At 44.0% G+C, this 17,830-nt stretch overlaps 1 protein-coding gene across 2 annotated transcripts; it reads left to right on the top strand.

Annotated features, from left to right (window-relative positions):
• The first annotated feature begins 3,825 nt into the window (after window positions 1-3,825).
• On the top strand, window positions 3,826-17,526 carry slc39a6 (solute carrier family 39 member 6). Of its 2 annotated transcripts, XM_085254200.1 has the most exons (13): window positions 3,826-3,992; window positions 4,364-4,503; window positions 6,460-6,653; window positions 6,810-7,329; window positions 7,475-7,631; window positions 8,862-8,969; window positions 10,004-10,173; window positions 10,936-11,148; window positions 12,137-12,221; window positions 12,479-12,883; window positions 13,938-14,018; window positions 14,721-14,911; window positions 15,417-17,526. In XM_085254200.1, exons 3-13 carry the CDS (start codon window positions 6,472-6,474, stop codon window positions 15,567-15,569), a joined length of 2,265 nt encoding a protein of 754 aa, XP_085110326.1. In that variant the 5' UTR covers window positions 3,826-3,992; window positions 4,364-4,503; window positions 6,460-6,471; the 3' UTR covers window positions 15,570-17,526. The 2 variants fall into 2 exon arrangements, with proteins under 2 accessions (XP_085110326.1, XP_085110327.1); XM_085254201.1 differs by lacking the exons at window positions 3,826-3,992; window positions 4,364-4,503 and adding an exon at window positions 4,637-4,933.
• Window positions 17,527-17,830: the final 304 nt, after the last annotated feature.

Raw genomic sequence — 17,830 nt, 5'->3', positions numbered from 1 at the left:
TGAGACCGAGCCGTCCCCAGCTGATCTTCTGTTATCTTTGTGCACAACGTGAGACTCTGAACTGCAAACATTTCACACTGAAGCGAAACCTGAACAGTAGCGCTGTGGTAAGAGTATTCAGCACACTGCACACATGTATGATGTTAAAAGACCTTTTCTGTGGTCACAGGAAAACAGGTCACAGCTGCAGGATTTTTCCAGTCAGGAATAGATAAGCAAAGTTCAGTGACAGGTGTGTTTGTTTCAGCACAAGCTGCACGAGTATTACCGAATCACCAACTGTGCAGGAAGGTTAAAGAGGCGGTTAACGTAAAAACAACAACAAGGAGCTGCAAAAGAATTAGAGACACAAAGATGGTAAGAAACGAGGCGAATCAATAACAACTGACCACAGGGAGATCCACAACAAGAGAACTGTGATTAACTAAAATGAGCACAAAAAATACAAAAAGGCACAAAATAGACACATGACGAACATAAAGAGACAAACATGTAAAAAAAGAGACGCAAAATGACAGCAGAGGCCTGCAGACAAGACAAAAAGAAGCAAATCAATGAGAGATATAAGCCGAGTCCAAACAGACACAGAAAGACACATAAAAATTAAAAATAACCCCCAAAACACAGAAACCAACAAAAAGACACAAAGGGGCAACAGACTGGTGCAAAATCACTGCAGAGAAACTCAAACGTTCTGCACATGCGCATCAAAATGATACGAAAAAGCACAAAGTGACTGAAAAGAATCGCAGACAGAGTTTTCCTTCTGCGTCGAGTCTGCAGCGTCATCGCACATCAGAAGAATTTTATTTTTAACTGAAGATAGAAATAATTCATTCACATTCTCACTGGTGTTTATTATCATGTTTACCAACTGCAGATGACCAATCATCTTCCTTCCCGCCCTCTAACCGTGACTCTAATCCTCTGAGAAACCAAAGTGATGCTGACTCTTCCCTCATTCATCCTCCTCTTCCTCCTTCAAACAGACCTGGACAGGACTGCGCTGTCACGTGATCCAGCGCTCAGTCACATGTTGCGCACTACTGGCCTCCTTAAGAATTCTGCAGTTCCCCTATGATGCATTCAAGTGCTGCTGGGATTTTCTGACTTATTGGGATCGATTAATTTTATTCTGCAAATGTAACAAAGATAATAAAACCCCCAGGGAGAAAACTTTAAAGTTTGATTCTTTAAATATGAAAAACAGACCTGAAACATTTAGCTAACAAGCTAACCACGCACAGGGCTGCATGCCACAATCTGCGCTAACGTTAATGCGGTTATGGCGTTCATGTCATTTCAACGAGATTAACGCTGACAGCACTAGCTGATACAATGAACTACTGGTAACTGCAATCTCATAAATCTGAGTATAAATAACTTTTTTTTTTTTTTTGCCACAGGCAGCTTTAGTGTATTTCACCTGTTTTCAGTTTAATTATGAGCACAAAAAAATGCAAGCAGGCTTTGTCTAAAGTGCTGTACCAGTATGACAGCAGCCGGAAACCTCAAACTCTCAGGAGAGACATTTAGAGGTCATTTCTAGCTGCAGTTAACGATACAGCTGATCAAACAGCAGCATTGATGCTGGACTCAGGACTAAACATTTTGGTGTTAGTGTAGCAGATTTCAAATGGAAGACTACGTTTTGAGGACAGACACAGACTGGCTGGAAACTGGATTTATTTTCTAAAAGACAAAGTGCAGCAGCAAAATCAGTGTCACGCAGCAACAGCAGGCCTCTCCTCGTCCCTGTTTAGCACAAGTAAGGAACACATAGACGGATGGTGTAACAGATAAAAGGCAGTTCGTATTATTATTTTCCTCGTTCAAAGTAATCAAAAACACTTTGGCCATAAGAACTAATACTTAGTAAAGAAAACACATAATAGTACAGCGAGAGGAGCTACAGAAAGTGTGCCTTACCAGTGGGGAGTCCATGCAGCTCGACCGGGAACCCCCACACAGCATGTTTACAAATGGTGTCACACTGATTAATGCCCCACTTCAACAGTGACATGTGGAACTAGAGGTGGGAATCACCATACATCCCACGATACGATATTATCACAATACTTAACGCACGATACGATATTATTGCAATTTTTTAAAAATATTTTGCGATATTCAGATTCTGTACATAAAGGTAAACTTTATCAATATTCATTTTATCTAATATCAAAGTCTCGCACTCAGTCTTTCTCTCATTTCAGTCATTTTTATTGTTGACAAACTGAACGGTTTGTATTACAGTCTAGTCCAACTTAACTGAATGCAACCATCTGGTACAATTATAGCTATTCTGAACTATGTAATTTATGAAAACTATGCAGCCCCTTCAGCAACTGAAGAATTTGAAAGTAAACGAAAACACAATAAAATTTTACATTAAATAAAAAAGTTTTAAACTTAATTAAAATAAAACATGTCTTAAATTAAAATAAGTAAACTGTCATGTTTATTGCTGCCAAAAAAAAAGTTAAACACATTTGGACAGTGAAGGAATGTCAGGATTCTTGCTCAGAAAAAGGACCAACATGCTCTGAAGTCAGAGCACAAAAACCTTTTTTGTAACAAAATATCGATTTCTGCCGTCCCTGTATCGATACATTATTAGCAAACAAAATATCACGATACTACACAGTATCGATTTTTTCCCCACCCCTATGTGGAACCTTAGTTTTACAAAAATTAACTTTACATAATAACAAAAATATACTATATACAATACAGTTTTGAGAATGTTCACACTCAGTATATTACATCTCAGCTACATTAGCATCTGCGCTAACGATTACTGCTGAAATTCAACAAATGTAAGAGAGCCACGTGCAGGTTTATGACCCTCAGCTAAAAGAGCTAAACTGTTATAATACAACAATAAATCAAATTCACTGTGGTTTAAAGGCAAAGAGGAAGTGTTTTAATCAATTATTAAATCATAGAAATATCAAAGGTGCATTAGTACATCTGGTAATGACGCACAACAGATCAGCTGCTGCAGGCGAGTGACGATCTGTGAGGAGCAGACACAACCTGGCCCTCCAGTTAATGAAACCTATTTAAGAAATATTAGTCGAATAATAGAACTGGTCAAAAGGGATAAAATTATAAAAAAATTATGATTAAAACAAAGAAATGTCCGTTAAAATGAAATGCACGATGAAGGCATTAAGCCAGAGCTCCTCTCAGACAGTGTGGTGCTGAACTGTGGAAGGCCTCATGAAGAATTTATAATTCAGCGTGAACGTTAAACAGCAAACAGTGAAAGAATTCAAACCAGGCGAACTTGTTTCAGTCGACATCCGAGCAGCAGAACTCTGATTTAACCGTTTTGTTCTTCAGGAAGACGATAGTTACAGTAACTGAGGTGCCAAAAATCACTGTGAGCTTTCTATTCCTGCTTCTTGGCTCAAAGTGAGTCCCTGTAAACTATGAATCACTCTGCCATGTTATGTAGGAAGGCTCATGCTTAGAATTTGCATTTTGCCTGTAAACATATTTTATACACTGCACATATTTTGATTGAGCTCCGTAAGTCTGCTGAAATCGAGCCTTTTTATCTACATCGGTCAGTCTTTTCCTGCAAGGTGTCAGGAAATAAAGCACAGAAAAGATTCAGCTGTGAAAATTTACATTTTCATTGATAAATTGGAGTTTGTCATCGAAGCTGGCCTGTGCCATCAAAGTTTACTAATGAACGGTGAAACTGCAGTTCCTGGAATGGCCACTGGAGGCTGCCTACATGTTTAGTTAATCCTTTCATGTTTACAGCAGCTGCTACGGATAGTTCCCCCACAGTTTTTACACTTGGTTAAGGCTTAAAGTAAGGGAGCATGGCTGCTTATACTGACAGGTGTTATGGCAAACTTATCCATGTCTGTGCGTTGCATCTGTACTGTTTTCTCCTGCAGCTCATTAGGATTAGTTGGTAAATTTGCTCTCCACCATCTGGCTCTAAATAAAACACCAGGACAGTGGCCAAAAACGTGAGTCCAGAAACCTGCAGGATCCTGTTAATTTGTGCTATATCTTGTATATAATATCCATTGTGATAATATATTTCAAGTTATTGTTTTGTAAAGCAATATGTAGCTTGTTTTGTATATTTCTGTTTCTTCAACTTCTTTTTTGTAGCTGATTTAAAAAAAAAATGACTATACAACTCATCGATGTATTGATGGCTCCATTTATCAGACTAGTGATCCTATCTATATTTTTGGTAAAATTATGTGCAGAGCCTTTTTTTTGTAAAACATTCAATCTAAATTGAAACATAGAGGTCAGATCTATTTTGTGACGGTAGCGTGCTCAGTTTGTCGTTATGCTAATCACCTTTCGTTTCCCTCCTTCTGCCCAGTCCTTTGTATGCTCAGATTTCCGACAGCCAGTGAAGGTAACGCATCCATCAGCCGTGGTTACCGGACCGAAGGGGACAGAGCGGCACCGTGAAGCGTTCATTCATCCCCGCAGAGGATAAAAGCAGCACAAGCTCTCATTGTAAGTGGTTTCGGTCATTGAAAAGGCTCGCTTAAAACCTCTCTGCGGCCGCCGGGAGCCCCAGCACGGCCGGTCCAGTCCGCTCCGCGCGGTGGCGGCAGGAGCTGGTGCTGATTTCCGGGTTGTCGTCTTTGTGCACACGGCACACGGCTGGTGCGGAGCGCACAAACCCAACGTGTTACTGTTTACCTCCAGTGCGAGTTTGTGTTTCGGGTCAAATGCAGCCACGCGTGGCTGCTCGTACTACCGGGGATGTATTTTGTATGTTTTATTAGCCCTGTTTGAGCGGCCGAGCCTCGGCAGCACAAGGCCCAAGCCTGGCCCGGGTCATCTGGCAGATATCGTCTTTGAGCATCCTCCGAGAAATTTAAGAACTAACCAGGGGTAGCAGCGTAGCTAGCCGGCTAAACCACCGTTTAAAGGGGAGGAGGTGAGCGTCTGTGTGAGCGATATCGTCACTCATCGTTAAAATTGAACACCGCACACTCGTATTCATTAATACGAATACGATCGGTTTCTTATTTTAAGCTAACTTCCTAATGATCTAAACCAGCATCCGCTAACTTGGACGAACGGCACACCAAGATCCATTCAGAAAACGTCTAATTTTAACATTTCTCCTCGTGTCAAAGGACGCGTACTTCAAGTTTATTGTGATAAAATTCTTTATAAGCTGCTGCTTAGATCGGCTTAAATAAAACCTTTTTTCTGCACAGTGATCTCATCTGCTGTGCAGTTTCCATCTGTCACGGTGGGCTGCCGGTGTTTCTATTGTGTCATTTATTCACTGTAACTGTGGCGCGCATCTGTTCCATCTGTAGTTACTTACTGGGTGAGTCTCGACTGCAAGTTCTTGCAATACTTGAAGTTGAGGACATTTAAGCAGTAATGTTGTAGTGAGCACTAAAATCCCCTTTGACTCAGTGAACTGTTTTCACTTCCTTAGAAAAGCAGAGTCTCAGTCTGTTTCTTTGGTTTCTTATTTAGAGGGTGAAATGGTGAATCCTTTAAATAGAAACACAGACAGACATGAGTGAGTAAGCTGGGGAATTTCTGTGATTTCTGTTTATACGGCTATACTTGAGAATGGCGTCACCTATAGGCTGTGGGGAAATTACCACGCATTCGTGATTATGGATCCTTCATTAGTATCCTGTGATGAGTGCTGGAGCTTACTATTTTAATATTAGGTTTTAAGAGTAGATATTACATATAAATAGGTGATATAAATATGTAATAAGGGTTGTTTTTGATCAGTTACCCGTGGAGGGGGGGAATCTAAAACTGCGCCCTAGTTAAACCTAGCTAAAGCAAACGTAGTCTCAGAAGATAAATGTTACTTCAGATAATGAGTGCATTGGAAATCTGTTCAGATAATATGAGATAGACTCTATTTGTCTCAGAGATGGGAAATTCGCAGCAAAGTGGACGAAGCAGCATGCCTAAGAACAACAATACTGTGCAACAATCGAAGAGAATATACACTATATAAGGGAGAAGAAATGTATATCTATATACACAGTAGTGCAGTACACTGGTAGCAGAATATTACAGTTTCAATGTTGGAGTTTATTTTTCGTCTATGATCACTGTTAATTAGTTAATGTCCCCAAATGATGCCCCATGCTTCATTGCTCTGTCTATAGAATAAATCAAACATCTTTTGGGAAATTTCATCAATAATCAATAATTAAAAAGTTTCAGTTTCATCTACTGCTCAGCTCTCTGGTGTACGAGGGGCAGCCAATCAGAAGAATTTTGGCTTCAGGTGGGAGGGGCTAATAACAGTTTGTAGAAGAGGATAAATTGAGGACCCAGGAAGGCCCAGGATAAGATGCCCACCGATTACACAAGGACTGTAATAGAGTCCAAGAATAAAACAAATGTAATCGTTTCACTCTCAGTGTTGCCTCTTCCTGACGTGTCAACATGTCTACCGTCTGTTTTTGTCCACAGGAAGAAGAGGAGATGAGTGCAGTTCTGGTTCTGATGTTTCTCTTCGCCGTGAGTGGCGACTCATTAGGCGCCGTTACAGACTGCAGCGGGTCCACGATGGAAACCAACAGCGCGGTTCGTTTACTGTCCTCTGTCGTCGACGCCCAGAGAGCCGAGCAGAGCCGGAGGGAACACCTGGAGGCTCTGTTCAACAGGTGAGCTCCTGGCAGTGAGACAGGTGGAGCTGGTCCAGCAGCTGGTTTGTTAGTCAGCAGCTGAAGTCATCGATCGTCAGTCTGTGTGTTAGCTGCACAGGTGGCTGCAGGCCTCACATATATGCGCCATGTTTAATCGTTCTGTTCCATTGACAGATATGGAGAAAACGGCACCATCTCTCTGGCCGGGTTAAAGCGCCTCCTTCAGAGCGTGGGGCTGGGTCGCATGAGGACTGTTATGGTGCAGCATCACGAGCAACCCGGACACCATCCCCACCACCACCACCACCACCACAAAGGCCACCACCATCACCACCATCCCCATGAAAGCAATTCTGATCACCTAAAACAACTTTCACAGCCCCCGAAGTTTCCAGACACCCCCGACAACCACGACGGTGCTGTGGGAAAGAAAAGCGAGGATCCAGATAGTCGTCTAAACCTCTATGACAAGAAAACCACAGTGGCGGCGGTGGCTCAGGAGGTCGGCACCACGGTGACATACAGAGCTCAGCACGTGGTGAAACAGCAAGATGGAAGCCAGGGGCGACCGTCAGGGGAACAAACGACCAGGATCGCCGTCACTGAGAGCCAGACACAAGTAACCGCAAGCGGCGACAGCGAGCATGACCGCGATCAGGATCGTCCCCACGGCCGCAGCCAGAACGGTTCAGAGGTACGATACTGGTTTCTGGCTCAGTCGCAGTCAGCAAATCAGCTGATGTCAGCCGAGATGTTTGTACTCGTACACGTGATAAATCAAGTCTCTTATCAGGTGTTTTCTTTACTCAATGTTGTTGTTTTAATTTTTCCCCCTCTAGTGTCTGAACGCCTCCTTCATCCTCTCCTCACACGGGATGTCTCAGGAGGCCGGCGTCACGCTCAGAGACTTCAGCTTTCTTTGCCCCGCCCTCCTCAACCAGATCGATGGAGGAGCGTGCGTGCTGCACGGAGACGCCTCGGCACACGGGGCGAGAGGTAGGACCAAAACTCCTCATCGGTATCTCCAGGAAAATGTGTGCAGCTGCTGACTGATCATCACTTCGGTGTTTCATACCAGAGAAATAATAAGAAAGCAGAACAAGAAAAACAAGCATTTTATTTTTTGTTGAGTCGAGATTTTCTTGCCTCTGCTGTAAAATCGAATGACTGACGTCTTCTTTAAGCAGACTCTAGCTGCTCTTTGTTTGAAGCTGTTGGGCTGAACGGTGAACCTGGCTCAGCGTTTGCGGCACTTTGTTTGATCTTCTGGTAAAATCACATTCCTGTTGCATGACTCGCTCGCTGCAGCCTGAACAACATATTCCGAGTGTGACAGTGAACACGTCTGTTTGACTCCGGAGAGCGCTGACTCTGTCCTGGAATCAACAGGCTGCTCAGTCACGTCACCAATCAGAATCATTTTGGTAACTCGATTATTTTACACAGTTATTCTTTAAGAAACGTGCTGTTACTGAACTTCAACATGGGACCATTTACAGGCAGTTTCTTTAACCGTCACTATAATTCAAATGAAACCAAACAAAAACGAGGTGGAGGAGGAGGAGGACAGGTTCATCTGGTCAGGCGTTGGGCCTCTATTGTGACTCCAAAGGTAAAGGGTAGTGATGAGTTAACTCGAAATAATAACTAAATGTGAAGTGAACGGCTGGCAGGAAGGAAAGAAAAGAAGGAACATTGAATGCAGCACGGTCTTTGTTTTATCACCAAACATTTGGATTCAAATTAAAATAGTTTTGCTCCCAGTGCAGCTCCGTCTGTCTCCAGGCCTTCGAACATCTGAGGAAAGTTCCCACCAGGATTAAACCCCTCAGGCAGGACTGCAGCTGATTACTGCTGTCAGACTCTGACTTTGTGGTCTGATTGCTGTGATCTGGATATTTTGATCCTGATATTTGATTCGATGGCTGGAAAAAACAGATCCGAGTGTTTGGGAAATGTTGCCACCGACTGGGAATCAGGAGCATTTTGTATTTTATGATGAACTGTTTGCTCATCATCATCATCATCATCATCATCATCATCATCATCATCATCAGTGTGTTTGTGTTGAGTGTAAGCCTGTGGTGTTTAATCTGGTGAACCAGTTTAAACCAGTTACACTCTGTCACAGTGTCCCGTCCTCTGACCTCAGCCTTACGGCTCTTTGAATTTGTAAGAATGAAGTAATAACTTCTGAATTTCATCTTTCCTTCTTCCTGTTTTTAGAGCATAAGCATCACAAGCATGCTCACGGTCACCATGGAGACCACAACCACTCAGACCACGACCACAGTGAGCACATGGGCGGGGAGAACAGCAGAAACATCACCACGGGTACGTTTAATGTGAGCCGTCTGCACCACCTAATCCTCCTCAGTGTGGGAGGAAAGTTAATATGAAATGTAAACACGGTATTTGTATCACACTTTTTAAAATGCAGTCATAAAGTTTGGATATGAACATAAAGAACTGGACATATTCTAAAATGCAAACACAATCAAGCACATGTATAAACTAAACTGTATATGTCGATACAAAGTCGGTCTGAGGAGACTGAGGCATGTTTTTAAGTTATCAGCTGACAGTAAAAGAAACAAGACTGGGTGTCAAATCTGAACCCTGGTGAAAAACAACTCTGGAGGTTCTTAGCAGGAGGTTTGATGCTGCTGCGAGGAGGCCGTGTAATGACCGAGCTCACTGTACAAACACTGAGACTGAGCTTGAACATTAAAACATCCAGTTAGTGGAAGTTGTGAAGCGTTCACTGAGGTCAGAGAAGCTGCTGATGTATTCAGGAAGCCACAGCTGTGTGTCAACAGCGTAGTAATCGTAAGAAGGATGGATGACGACATGTAGTCTGTAAATGTAATTGTGAAATGTCCGATAGTGTGATGAAAATGATCTGACAGCGCTGGTGTCAGACGCTGCAGATGAATCAAACTAAAACTGATTATTCATCGAGCAGCTCCGTTTGCAGACTCGTGTCAGGTGAGAGCATCTTTGAAGTGAAATTTGTGGTCCTGTGAACGTGTCCGTCCAGCGGTCTGCAGTTACTGTTTGCACAGCAACAGAAAGCTGAGCTGCTGGACGTGGACGACCTGTAGAGTTCATCAGGGAAAGAACGAATAAATGATCAAAGATAACACAAATACAGTGAGGACACTTCAGACTGCGACTGCTCGAGGCCTCTGTGCTGCTGCAGCAGAGTGAAACCAGTCTGAGGACATGACTCAGGGATCGCTCTGGGTCGGCACTGAGTTTGTGCCTGAAGTTGAAGAATCACAGCGTCGTGTGCTGGAAGCAGAGACGGTGCGGTGTTTTCTGTCAGCAGCGTTTTGATGTTCCTGAAGCTTGTGTTTGTGTTGCAGCGTGGGTCGGCGGGTTCCTCTCCATCACCATCATCAGCCTGCTGTCTCTGCTCGGCGTCGTCCTCATCCCGCTCATGAACAAAGTTTTCTTCAAGTTCCTCCTCAGCTTCCTGGTGGCGCTGGCCGTGGGCACGCTGAGCGGCGACGCCTTCCTGCACCTCATCCCCCACGTGAGTCCCTGCAGAGTGCGACCACCTGACTTACAGGAAGTCTTACAACACGTGACGTTCATGCTCTCAAGTTAAAGTGATCAATGACTTCAGCTGTTGAACGCAGCGGCGAGCGAGCCAGCAGACAGAGGCTGCTTAGCTGCACGTTTGTAAATCTACTGCAGCCGTGAGGTGAAGCGAGTGTTCGAATCCCTTTTTTATCAAATTTGACTCTTTGTCGAGCTCTAAAACCAAACCTGATCTATCAGGTAGATCACGTCTCTGATTCTAATCAGCAGCCGGCTGATTGATCAGCCTCTAATTATTCTATTATTTTATCATAGTCTTGATTTTTCCAGTGAAAACTCACTGAGACTGTAAACGTCTTGTTCAAGAGCGATGTGGACAAAAGGGAAGCGGTCATTGCAACGTGTTTACACATTCATAGACACACGCAGACTCCACACATTATAAATGAGGATCATATGTCACGTGTGTCTGTGTCATGTGTGTGTGACATCATACGCATTCAAAGATCACAACAAGCACAACTTTAAATTATTTTTTTAAGAACAGTCAGATAAAGAACATTTTGTAACCGTTTACAGAGATTTGTGACAGTTTTTCTGTTTGCTTTTGTTCTGATAATAAAGACCTTCATCATCATCATCATCATCATCAGTCGATGTGTAAACATACATGAGATACTTTCAGCCTAATTATTTAGTTCTTGCTGCTCCCCCTGTGTCACATATTTATGCTAAGCTAACGCTGTGTGATCAGTCTCAGGGAGGCCACCATCACCACCACGAAGATGCAGCGATGACGGGACACCATCACCACGAAGATGCAGCGATGACGGGACACCACCACGAGCATGAGGAGAACCTGGACGCGGTGTGGAAGGGCCTGACGGCTCTGAGTGGCGTCTACTTCATGTTTCTCATCGAGCACTTCCTGACGCTCGGAAAGATGTACAAGGACAAGAAACAGAAGGTCAGAGACGGCGAGTTTCTCTAACAGTCAGAATGATGTTTAAGACTCCTGCTTCCTGGTGTTCGTGCAGACAAACTGTTAAACTGACCGTTTAACACACTGAGACCTGAGTCACATCATGCAGCCCGCTCTTACTTAGAATTTAGTTACTTAAAAGCCCTCAGTTAATAACCAAAGGTCAGAACAGAGCATCGTACAGTCACAGTCTTACAGGCAGACGGCCTGTTTGTCAAACGTCAGCTGCAGAATCCAAACATCCTGATGTCAAAGTTCAGGATCTTTCTTTGGGGCTTTGCACAGATCTTTGAGACAGCTTCACAGACGTGTGGGAGATTTCATTAAAAAAGCTCTTTGATCACATAGTTTACATGCAGTGTGCGGCGCAGCCTTCTGCCATGAAATTGGATGAACACAAACGCCTCAAAATTTCAGTTTTTCACAAAAATCCCCGACTCAGCTCAAACACTTTGAGGTTTGGCTCTGAGGAACATATTTTGCTGTCGTCGCCTTTTTTCAGCTGAGGGAGTTTCTGAAGTCCGCCTCCCCTGCGTGGCTGCAGATCGCCGCCGGCGTTTGGTTTCAACATGACTTTGCAGTTTTGTATTTTTTGAAACGTCATGAAAAATCGATGCATCCTCTGTTTACGCTTTGCAACGATACAGTCGGACACGAACGGTCTGATTTAGCATCAGCTTTCCTTCTCTGTGCAGATAGAGTTAATTGGGACACTTTGCACACAGCAGCTACAAAGTTGAACAATAAGTCTTTGTAACATGTTGATTTTCTGTTCTGATTGTTCACTCTTAAAGGAACTATTTATTTCTCATCTCATGGGTTTTTTTGTTGAGAAGTTGGTGTCTGACTTGGAGGTAAAATGAAGGCGTTTAAGCGTTCATGGTAATTGTAACAAACCTTCGTGCTGCTGTCAGAAAACTGTAAACTGGTCCTTTCATGTTGATGTTGATGAGTTTGTACGAACTCCACGCAGATCCAGAAGAAGTGTGATCAGAACGAGAACGCGGATCCAGAGAAACAGCCGGCGCTGGAGGAGAACAGCGTGAAGCCGAGTGAAGGTGAATTATTTCGTGTTTTGTTCAACAACTCAAAGTGAAGCCGAGCATCACTCGAGCCGAGAGCTGAGATGTGTTTCTGTATGGAGGCTTGTGTCAGCTTGGTGCATGTTAACAACTGTGATGTCACGTTTGGCGTGAAGGCTTTAAGAGCTGCAGGTCGCTCCACCATAGAGAACAGAGCTCTGACCTCTGAAACGGCGCAGGCGGAGGTCGACCTCCCGGCCTAACCTGACCAGATCTCCATATTGTGTCTCCAGATGTGGAGACTAACGGCGCCAGCACGTTTGGCGACCACTCGAGCAGCCTGCACGGCAGCAACGTGGCGGAGGAGGAGCAGGTGATGCTGGCGCCGCAGGTGTCCGTCGTTTCGCCGCAGGCTTACGGCCGAGCGTCGGGGAGCGCCGCTAACTACACCGACGAGGACTGCGAGAACAAATGCCACTCACACTTCCATGACACGGTTGGCCAGACGGACAGCAGGCACCACCACCACCACGACTACCATCACATCCTTCACCACCACCACTCTCAGAACCACCACCCGCACAGCCACTCCCACTCCTACTCGGAGCAGCACTTCCAGGAGGCCGGAGTGGCCACGCTGGCCTGGATGGTCATCATGGGAGATGGACTGCACAACTTCAGCGACGGCCTCGCTATCGGTGAGTAGAAGGGTCACAACCCGTGATGTCACTTCCTCTTTAGCTTCAGTTTTTTGTCTTGAACTCGTTTAACAGCAAACACACCAGTTTCTAACCAATCAGAGCCCAGCAGGGTTGGTTTGACGTGAATAAACATGGTGCTGAGAGTTTGTCATGTCACCACAGGAAGTGACCATTCAACAAGTCATCAGTTGGATATTTGTCTGCAGGAGAGAGATGAAGTTATATTTGTGAGGGTGTTAAAAACTAAATATGTGGTTTTGTTGTCACTGATGGGGATGAAATTCTTGAGCCTCAGCTTAAGGAACCAGTCAGTGTCTGATTACACCTGAGGCAGGTGTGAGTGGGCGTGGTCTGCAGTGATAGGCAATACAATATGGACCCAAACAGGGCGGGGCCTAAAATGGATCCCTGTGGAACGCCGCAGACCGAAGAAGCTGTTTCAGAAAGCTGATGGAAAACAAGCTGTTAGTCAGATATGAGCTGAACATACTCAGTGTGTTACCACGGATACCAAAAGACAGGAAATCAACGTTTCACGATTCACAAGTCGTACAATGAATGACTCACATCAGCAATACTCTAAAGATGCAGAGCTGTGATGTCATTTCAAACCAGACTGAAGAATCTCAACAAAGATTAAGAACTTCGGATGAAAGATTGTGGCGTTGGTCCAAAAGTCTCTGAAGACTCTGGAGGGACAGATGTCGTAATTAGTGGGTTTAAACTTCTCAACAGTTTGAAGTCTGGAAGCGAGACTGTTTGAAACTGATGGGAGTGGAAAAGTAGAAACATGAGAGAGTTACGGGATGAAGCGTCAGTTCGGTGCACAGAAATCATCTTCACAGAGTAGGTTAGAAAGTTGGTGCACAGCATATTTAACATACTTGACCACTGACGGCAGAATTAGTAATGTTAGAACAAACTGGTGATTAAAGTTAAACGTCAGGAGGATTCACCCTCAGCCACGGTAAACAGTGACATGAAGGTGTGCATTTTCATGCTGATGTTTGCCTCTTGCTGCTGCTGGTTTCTAATGTTTATCTGTTTGCAGGCGCTGCGTTCAGTGAGGGTCTGTCCAGCGGTCTCAGCACGTCTGTGGCTGTTTTCTGCCACGAGCTGCCTCATGAGCTGGGTGAGACTTTTTCATCTTATCTCAGTGGAACATTTTCTCTGTAAGCCTCAGTCTTACCTACATAAAGTCCTTTATTGTTGCAGTGGAATAAAGAGATATTGGCTTTGAAAGAGTGAAGAAACCCTTCTTTCAGACTTTTAAACATCTGTTCATTTAAATATGGAAACCTTTCACTGGGAGGTCACAGCGTGTTTATTTTGTTATGAAATCAAAATCAAAAATCAGGCACTCCTTAATTCGCAGCCTGCATGTGTTGGTCGCAGCTGATTCCTGCGTTGTGCAGTCGTTTTGAAGCAGTAACATCACAGTAAGAGACAGACAAGGTTTAAATGTGTGGAACAGCAGAAGCTGAAGAGCTCGTTCCTTTCTGCAAAAGCAACGCAGCTCATTTACTCAACCACCTGAAAATACACCACAAACTGCACGATCTTTAATGCATGAAGGCAAAGAGAAACAGTGCAGTGGCTGCAAGGCTGAACCAACCAACACCAGCTCAGAGTGAGCTGTGCAGCACGTCTGTCTTTGTGCACAGTCCTGCTCTTGATTCTTTTCACGTGTTTCTCTGATGTTACTTTGATTTATTAGTTATCCTGTCCTTGGACACGGTCTGATCCTTAATTTAGTTCACGGTCAGAGGTTTTATCCACATCCATCATGCGGGTGCAGCAGTCGTAGTGAGTAACAGTCTTCTCCGATTCTCAGGTGACTTTGCGGTGCTCCTGAAGGCCGGCATGACGGTGCGTCAGGCCATTCTTTACAACGTGCTGTCGGCCATGATGGCCTACCTGGGCATGATCACCGGGATTTTGATTGGACACTACGCCGAGAACATCTCCACGTGGATATTCGCCCTCACAGCCGGGCTCTTCATGTACGTGGCCCTGGTGGACATGGTAAGTGAGCATTACCCTCCAGCCAATCAAAAGGGAGCATCCACTCTCACATCCTGATCCATAGAGCGAGAGGTTCACTTTTAATGCTGTGAAATTTAAATGAATATTCGACATAAAAAATGTTCCTTTTGCTTGACACTAAATGCAGAGTTCAGCCTGAGATGAAGACACTGCCATCATTTTATTGGCATCTCATAAATCGTAAAAATCCCGTCATATAAATGTCTGTACGTCTGAAAAACAGCTGCAGGAGGGTTTAGTGCTGGAAAACACAGCAGAGCTTCTTTCTCCTGAACAAAGGCGCCCTCTCGTGGCTGTCGCCCTGCTCTACACTCTAGAAAAGCTTATTCGAATTTTTTTTACCTCCTAGTGGTGTAACTGGGTACTGCAGCAGATGTGCGGTGCATTGTCCGTTCATTTAAACTAACGTCTCCTCCTCCTTCATGGGAAAAGTTCCTGTTTTCTGCAGAGGGTCTGTGAGCCTGAGACAGTTTTCTTCTTTCAGGTCCCCGAGATGCTGCACAATGACGCCGGCGACCACGGCTTCAGCCACTGGGGCTTCTTCCTCCTCCAGAACGCCGGCATCCTGCTGGGCTTCTGCATAATGCTGCTAATCGCCATTTTTGAGCACAAAATCCAGCTGGACCTGGGATACTGAGAGGCAGTCCTGAGCTTCACGGGCATTCCAGTACCGCCATCAGAGTTGTAGTGTTTTTTTTAATTGTTGTTGATAGACGCCTTGAGTTAGTTTTTACTTGTGAAGCAGGAAAGCAGCAGCTGAACTGAGCCCGTCTGCCGCTGAGGCGCCGACCTCGGCCGGCTGGAGGTCAGCTGTTTTAAAAAGGGTTCAGAAATATTTTTTTTTTAAGTTTTTTCTTTGTGTTAAACTTGTAGCTGTTTTTGTCTTTGTCAACAAACACGCACGACCATCACAAGTGGGAAACACCTGGAGTCCTTCCAGGATCGCCTGTCACCAGTTATCGTTTCATATTTATGAAGAATTCATGAAGGAGAAACTGTTGCTTTCAGCCGCCCGGAGCTCTTCTGAGGAACCTGTTTTATTCTGCTTTTGCTGCTTTTGTGTCTGTTTTTCTTCTTCTGCAGCTGAGTGAGCCCGATCAGTGTTACAGTGTTATCCTCTAACTGTTTTTCCGTTTCTCTGCAACGCTCTGGACAGATTTCTTCGTCACAGGCTGAAAGTGAGAGTGAATTTCACGTTGCTTCAGTGTCTTCCTCTCACTCAGGTCATCAGCCAGTGTCTGAAGCCGCAGTTTGAAATCTGTCAGTTAATTTTAAATCCTGTGGGTTTAATTAATCTTTAAATTTAAATATTTGCCAACAAGTAACCGTTACACTGAGTTTTAAAGGTGTTTGCAGCCAGCTGAGTTGTGCTGGTTGTGAACACCTTTGTTTAGCTGAAGTTAAACTCTGGAACTCATGTAAGGAAGTTGAACTTTCCGTTTCCTGTCACCAGCTGGATGTCCGTCCAGTTAATGAGAAATCTGCGACATGTTACCTGAGCTCTCTACAGGATGAAATCACAGACAGGCTTCAGATCTGATATAGAAATTAGTGAGTATAAAATAAATCTTCTGTTAATCTACTAAAATTTCTGACGTGTAAACGATCCGCTCGTTCCTGTGGAGCCTGTTTTTAAAGAAAAGCAGTTTTTGTTCCTGTCGTCGAAACAGTCGGTTCATGAAAAACTGAAAGGTGATGATTACAATCAAAAAGGGGAAACTGAGCAGTCTGCTTTTTTTCATTTAAAGTTCTGCTTTTTACATTTATTTGATTGTCAAGAGTTAATGTGGCAGCTCAACGTAAAACAAATATTTCTAACAAGTCTCTGTTACGGCCTCGTGCTCCGGCTGAACGTGGACTCGTTTCGAAGCATCTTGTTTTAAAGGTTCACGGTTCGTTTTTCAGACGCTGCTCTGAGGTTTAGGTCAAATCACGTTCTCCTCTTAAAAGAAGAAAAATCACCTCAAAGAAAAAGTTCAGACTCTCACTGTGCTCGTTACATGTGGACCATTATGTGTGTAGTACTTCAAAAGTATGCAGTTCATTTGACTTCCTGTGATGTTGATTGTGAAGATCGAGGATCATACAAGACGTGTTTAAAAATAAAAAAGAAGTGGTTTTAAATTTGTGGGGAAAAGTACGGAAACCAAAAAAGCAGCGACTTCATGTTTGTGTGTTTAATGCTTCTGTTCATGAAAGGTGGATAAAATCAAACAGAAAGGACAAACAGCTCTGCGGTGACGGTTTCGTTCAGATTTTATGCTCTTCCATGTTTGGCCTGTGAAATCATCATTTTTACTTGTCTTCTGTATTTTATTTAAACAAAAAGTTTTTTTTTTTTCTGTTGTCGTTTCTGTATCACTGAGAAACAACCAGCTCACACCTCAAAACCTCCTGGAGCTCGTCTGCACTCTGTATCCTCAGTTACCGGTGATTAAACAGATGTATATTTATGGTTCTGCAGAGCTGTTTCAAACTGTTTCTGTTATTTTGTCCACCCCTGTCGCCGACCGCAGAGCCCTTCAGGCATCTTTGATGTCGACTCGCTGTGCTCTGACATTCCTGAACACCAATAAACTTCACACCACCTGCTGCTCTGTGCGTTTGCTTTGGATTGATTTTAGTTGTTAATCTTTCGATTGAGGTCACATTTGAACGTTATAAAAGTCACGTTCGTTTTTGAACTGATATGGAATAAATAACTGTTTTTTTAAGTTATAACATTTACAACTATTAGCGCTGTCAGCGTTAATCTTGTTAAATCTTGTTAAAATGAAGTTAACGCCGTAACTGTTTTAACGCGCCAAATCTCTGTCAGCGAGTTAGCGTGGATCGCCCTGCGCGTGGGGCTGGACGGCGTTGATGCGCATCAATGCGGTTATGCCGTTAACGTCATTT

Source organism: Mchenga conophoros, linkage group LG18 (genome assembly GCF_057382185.1).
Source record: "Mchenga conophoros isolate Kocher_MC1m ecotype Shallow Benthic linkage group LG18, M_conophoros_male_GT1.1, whole genome shotgun sequence".
Taxonomy (NCBI): domain Eukaryota; kingdom Metazoa; phylum Chordata; class Actinopteri; order Cichliformes; family Cichlidae; genus Mchenga; species Mchenga conophoros.
This window is presented reverse-complemented; position numbering and strand designations above follow the sequence as displayed.

Excerpts from the sequence above, each read along its gene's own strand:
- slc39a6 (XM_085254200.1), top strand. The coding sequence starts at position 6,472 with ATGAGTGCAGTTCTGGTTCTGATGTTTCTCTTCGCCGTGAGTGGCGAC. Across the intron at positions 7,632-8,861 it reads CTCGGCACACGGGGCGAGAG|AGCATAAGCATCACAAGCAT; the intron begins GTAGGACCAAAA and ends TCCTGTTTTTAG. Across the intron at positions 14,019-14,720 it reads CGAGCTGCCTCATGAGCTGG|GTGACTTTGCGGTGCTCCTG; the intron begins GTGAGACTTTTT and ends TCCGATTCTCAG.